Source organism: Callorhinchus milii, unplaced genomic scaffold (assembly GCF_018977255.1).
Source record: "Callorhinchus milii isolate IMCB2004 unplaced genomic scaffold, IMCB_Cmil_1.0 Scaffold27, whole genome shotgun sequence".
In the NCBI taxonomy this organism is placed as follows: domain Eukaryota; kingdom Metazoa; phylum Chordata; class Chondrichthyes; order Chimaeriformes; family Callorhinchidae; genus Callorhinchus; species Callorhinchus milii.
In genome coordinates, this window is record NW_024704768.1 from 116,032 (window position 1) to 121,906 (window position 5,875).

At 51.5% G+C, this 5,875-nt stretch overlaps 1 protein-coding gene across 1 annotated transcript in view; it reads left to right on the plus strand.

Annotated features, from left to right (window-relative positions):
- LOC103171887 (leucine-rich repeat-containing protein 23-like) overlaps positions 1 to 4,919 on the plus strand; it is a gene marked incomplete at its 5' end in the record, with an annotated part of 9,149 nt that extends 4,230 nt beyond the window's left edge. Inside the window, 1 exon segment of the mRNA NM_001292279.1 lies at positions 4,759 to 4,919. Within this exon segment, the coding sequence (NP_001279208.1) occupies positions 4,759 to 4,785 (27 nt within the window).
- Between the last annotated feature and the right edge of the window lie 956 nt (positions 4,920 to 5,875).

Consider the following 5,875-nt stretch of genomic DNA (forward strand, 5'->3'; position numbering starts at 1 on the left):
AAAACCTTCCCTGGACCCATCCCTGTTCTCAAACTACAGCCGCATCTCCAATCTACCTTTTCTGCCCAAGGTCTTGGAACTAGTCGTTGCTTCCCAGCTTCACTCCTTCCTCTCCTGCCCTCCCTTCATGAAGCCCTCCAATCGAGTTTCCGTGCCGCCCACAGCATAGAAACAGCTTTGGTCAAAGTGACAAATGACATTCTGTCCATCTGCGACCACGATTCCCTCTGCCTCCTCGGCCTCCTTGACCTCTCTGCTGTCTTTGATACTATTGACCACTCTATCCTCCTCCACCGCCTCTCCTCTCACCTCAACCTTCATGGTTCTGTCCTTGACTGTTTCAGATCATAGCTCACACTTCATCTCCACAAACGGTTTCTCCTCTAGCTCCCCCCACTGTCTCATGCGGCGTTCCTCAAGGCTCTGTCCTTGGTCCCCTCCTCTTCAACATCTGTATGGTGACATCATTTTCTGACTGGAGGGAGGTGTGTAGTGATGTCCCTCAGGGGTAGGTATTAGGACGACTGCTCTTTCTGATCTATATTAATGATCTGGACCTGGATATAGGGAGCACAATTTCCAAATTTTTAGTCGATGCTAAGCTAAGAAGAGTGGTTAATGGTGAGGAGGATAGCACCAGACTCCAAGAGGACTTAGACTGATTGGTAAAATGGGCAGAAATGTAGCAGATGAGGTTTAATGTGGAGAAATGCAAAGTGTTGCATTTTGGTAGGAAGATTGAGGAGAGGCAGTGTAAGCTGATGGTACAATCTTAAAGGGGGCAAATGAACAGAGAGACCTGGGGGTCCACATCAGCAAATCTCTGAAGGTGGCAGGACAGGTAATAAAGCTGTTAAAAAAGCATACGGGATACTCGGCTTTATACATAGGGGCATAGAGTTCAAAAGTCAGGAGGTTATGTTGAATATGTATAAAATGCTGTTAGGCCTCAGTTGGATACTGCGTTCAGTTCTGGGCACCGCACTTTAGGAAAGATGGGATTGGAGAGGGTGCAAAGGAGGTTCACCAGGATGGTACCAGGAATGAAGGACCTTAGTTATGAGGAGAGGTTAGCGAAACTAGGATTATTCTCCCCAGAGCAGAGAAGATTAGGAGGGGATTTAATAGAGGTTTTCAAGATCATGAGAGCATTTGATAGGTTGAACCGAGAAAAACTGTTCCCACTGTCATGTGGGTCAGTAACCCGAGGACACCGATTTAAGATAGTTGTTAAAAGAAACAGAGGGGAGGTTAGGAAAAAGTGTTTCCCTCAGCGAGGTGTTGGGATCTGGAATGCATCACCTGGAAGAGCAGTGGAAGCCGATTCAATAACAACTTTTAAGAGAGATGTAGATGGGTGTTTGGGAGGACAACATTGTGGGGCTATGGGGAGAAAGCTGCCAGTGGGATTGAGTTGAAAGCTCTTTTCGGAGCCGGCGCAGATGCGATGGGCCAAATGGCCTCTTTCTGTGCTGTATGATTCTATGATTCTATGATAATCCACAGACATGGGGTCAACTTCCATATGTATGCAAATGACACCCAACTCTCTCTCTCTGCCTCCCCCCTTGACTCCAGGACCCACAGAATGTCTGTCAGACATCAAGTTCTGGATGAGACTTTCTTCAGTTGAACGTCAACCAGACCGAGGCTCCTGATTGGCTCCCGTCAGCGCCTCCTCACCTCAGGCGCTGACAGCATCACCATCCATGGGGCTCACTCCCCCTCACTGAGCCGGTACTGAACCTTGGGGTCTTGTTTGACCCTTAACTGTCCTGTCTACTCCACATCCACGCCATGACCCGCTCTGCCTTCCCCACCTCCGCAACATCACCTGGCTCTGGCACTGTTCACACCGCAGGCCCCCGAGACCCTCACACAACAACAACAACAACAACAAGATTCCATTTATAGAGCACCTTTCATGTTGGGAGGACGTCCCGAGGCGCTGTACAGTTAGGTCAGGACCCGAGCAGGAGGGAAATGGTCAGGGTGAGGGGAGGGAAGGGAGGGAGCGAGGAGGGAGTAGAGAGTTGAGAGGGGAGCTGAAGGCACGGTCAAAGAGAAAGGTCTTGAGACCAGCCTTGAAGGAGGAAAGGGAGGAAGCGGCGAAGGCACTGGGGGATTGAGTTCCAGAGCCTCGGGGCTGAGAGGCTGAAGGCCCGGCCACCGATGGTAGGGCGGTTGGGGCGGGGGATGTGGAGCAGACCGGAGCCAGAGGAACAGAGGGTACGGGCAGGTAGGTAGGGGGATAGTAGGTCGGAGAGGTAGGAGGGAGCGAGGCCGTGAATGGCCTTGTAGGTGAGGATGAGGATCTTGAATTCAATCCTCTGGGGGATGGGGAGCCAGTGGAGGCGAGCGAGGGTGAGGACGAGGCTGGGAGTGATGTGGTCGCGGTGTCTGGTGCGGGACAGTACACGAGCTGCAGAGTTCTGAATGACCTGCAGTGTGGAGGGAGGGCCGGGAAGGCCGGCGAGGAGAGAGTTCCCATAGTCCGGCCTTGAGGTGACAAAGGCGTGGACCAGAGTTTCAGCCACGTGAGGGGTGAGGTAGTGCCGTAGTCTCTGTCGACATTCCGGAGGTGATGGAAGGCGGTGCCAGTTGTGGTGCGGATATGAGGGAGAAAGGACAGCTCAGGGTCGAACAGAACCCCGAGGTTCCTGATGGCTTTGAGAGGTGGAGAGTGCGGAGCTGATGCTGTCAGCGCCTGAGGTGCGGAGGCGCTGACGTGAGCCAATCAGGAGGGCCTCGGTTTTGCTCACGTTGCGCTGAAGAAAGTTGTCTCTCGTCCAGGACTCGATGTCGGAAGGGAGGCTGTCAGGACATCGGGGGTCGTGGAGTTGAGGGTAGAGGAGGAAAGGTAGAGTTGGGTGTCATCCGGATACATATGGGAGTGAACCCCATGTCTGTGGATGATGTCACCACAGGGGGAGCATATAGAGGGTGAAGAGGAGGGGATCGAGGACAGAGCCCTGAGGGACACCGCACGAGACAGTGCGGGGGGTGGGGGGGGGAGGAAAAGCCATTTGTGGAAACAAAGTGAAGACTGTGGGAGAGATACGACCTAAACCACTCAAGGACAGGGCCTTGAAGGTTGAGGTGGGAGGACAAGCGCTGGAGGAGGATAGCGTGGTCGACCGTATCGAATGCTGCCGATAGGTCGAGGAGGACGAGGAGGCAGAGGGAGCCCTGGTCGCAGACGGTCAGGATGTCATTGGTGACCTTGACCAGGGCAGTTTCTGTGTTATGGGCAGCACGGAAACCCGACTGAAGGGTGGAAACACACCCCTTCATTACATCGAGGCTCGACTATGCAAACTCCCTGCCTGTCGGCCCCCAACTCCTCCTTCCACTGACTGCAGATCATCCAGAACTAACTCTGCAGCCCGTGTCCTCTCCCACATTAGGCTCCGTGACCCTATCACCCCCATCCTCACCCATCTCCAATGGCTTCCCATCACACAGAGGATACAGTTCAAGATCCTGGTCCTCACCTTCAAAGCCCTCCATAGTCTTGCTCCCCCCAACGTCTGCCACCTCCTGACCTCCTACCATCCTGTTCGCTCCCTCCGCTCAGCGGGCTCCGGCCTGCTTCACATCCCCCGCCTCGCTCACCCTACTATTGGCGGGTGGGCCTTCTGCTACTCTGGAACTCCAGCCTGCAGTTCTTCCACCTTGCCCCCTCCCTCGCCTCCTTCAAGACCGATCTCAAGACCCTTCTCCTCGACCGTGCCTTCGGTCACCCTCCTTCCACCCCTGCCCTCCACCCTCCCCGATCCCGACCCTCAGCTCGGGTTTGAATCACTGATTGTCCAGCGTCTTGGGACGTTCTCTCGACGTGAAAGGCACTTAACACGTGTTATTTTGTTGTTGTTGTTGTTTATGGGACACTGCTGTGTGCAATTGGCTGCCGTGTTTCGTCTACAAAATATACAGTCACTACACTTTACAGTATATTCTGTGAAGCGCTTTGAGATCTCAAAGACATAAAAAGGAGGTATATCAAATGCAAAGATTATTATTGTTATAATAAGTTTTTCTTTTTGGTCCTGAATCGGCTTCCTTTGATCATCTTTTATTCACATACTCTTAACGTGTTTATAAAAGACCTTAATATTCACTTTTATGTTACCTGCTAATCTTTTCTCATATACTCTCCTTGCCTCTCTTATTCCCTTTTTCAGTTCTCTACTGTGGTATAAACCTGTCATTTATCATAAACCTAATTTTCTGTTTCATCTTAATAATAATAATAATAATCTATGCATTTGATATAGTGCTTTTCACGTCGGGAGGACATCCCAAAGCACTTCACAGAACACACTGTAAAGTGAATTGACTATATTTTGTGGGAAAAACGCGGAAGCCAATTGCTCACAGAAGCGTCGCACTAACAGTTTGGGATTCAGTGAGCAAATTATTATTATTTATATATATATATATATTTTTAAGGGATTATTATCCTTGGAAAAGCAATCTGCCAATCGACTAACAGCTGGGTTCCAACTTACCACTAGGTAAACTTACTCAGTGTTTTTCCCTGCCTGGAAATCAAACCCAAGTCCTCTCTCTTGCAAGGCGAGTGCTCTAACCACTAAAATACAGGATTCCACCTACATGAGATGCATGAAAATCTGTTTGGTTTGGATACTCTTAAGCTTAGTGATGACATTCCGCATGTATCAGACACCTGGACAGTCAATAAACACACTGTGGTACCCAGCCCTGGGCTCTCTAACTTGGCTTATGTCACTGCAGGAAATGGATCTGGACAATGGTTTGTAGACGGAGCGACAGCTGGCAGGTGAGATCTGGAACACAATGACGAGTGTGTCATGGGATCTCAGGCGTCTCTCTCTGTAAATAAGTTATTTCAATCTCATTTTGTTCATTGACATTAAAGATCTATTTAAAACAGTTATTGTTCTGCCATCTATGGGGATCTAGTTATTGTTACCATTGCACAATGTGGATATCTGACAAGTTGTTTAATTAGTCTCAATCCAACTGAGCTCCTTGTCCCCCCCTCACAGTGGATCCTATGAAGCGCTTTCAGACTGAAAGGCATGCTAAGGCACTGTAGCAATTGCAAGCATTATTAGTACTAATTCCTGGAGTGGGTGTGAGTGCGGGTGTGAGGGGATGTGACGGGGTGTGATGGGTTGTGATTGTGGGTGTGAGGGGATTTGACGGGATGTGAGGGGGTGTGAAGGGATGTGACGGGGTGGGACGGGGTGTGAGGGCATATGAGGAGATGTGAGGGGGTGTGAGGGGATGTGAGGCGATGTGAGCGGATGTAACGGGGTGTGAACAACAACAACAAGATTTCATTTAGAGAGCGCCTTTCACGTCGGGAGCACGTCCCAAGGCGCTGGACAGTTGGGTCGGGACCCGAGCATTGGGGGGAAATGGTCAGGGTGAGGGGAGGGAAGGGAGGGAGCGAGGAGGGGGTAGAAAGTCGAGAGGGGAGGTGAAGGCATAGTCAAAGAGAAAGGTTGTAGACCGGCCTTGAAGGAGGAAAGGGAGGAAGTGGCGAAGGCACTGGGGATAGAGTTCCAGAGCCTCGGGGCTGAGAGGCTGAAGGCCCGTCCACCGATGGTAGGGCGGTTGGGGCGGGGGATGTGGAGCAGACCGGAGCCGGAGGAACGGAGGGTACGGGCAGGTAAGTAGGGGGATAGTAGGTCGGAGAGGTAGGAGGGAGCGAGGCCGTGAATGGCCTTGTAGGTGAGGATGAGGATCTTGAATTCGAGTGTGTGAGGAGATATGAGGGGGTGTGTGAGGGGGTGAGTGAGGGTGTGACAGTATGTGAAGGGGGCATGATGGGGTGTGTGAGGGGGTGTGTGAGGGGGAGGGACGGGGTGTGAGGGTGTGTAAG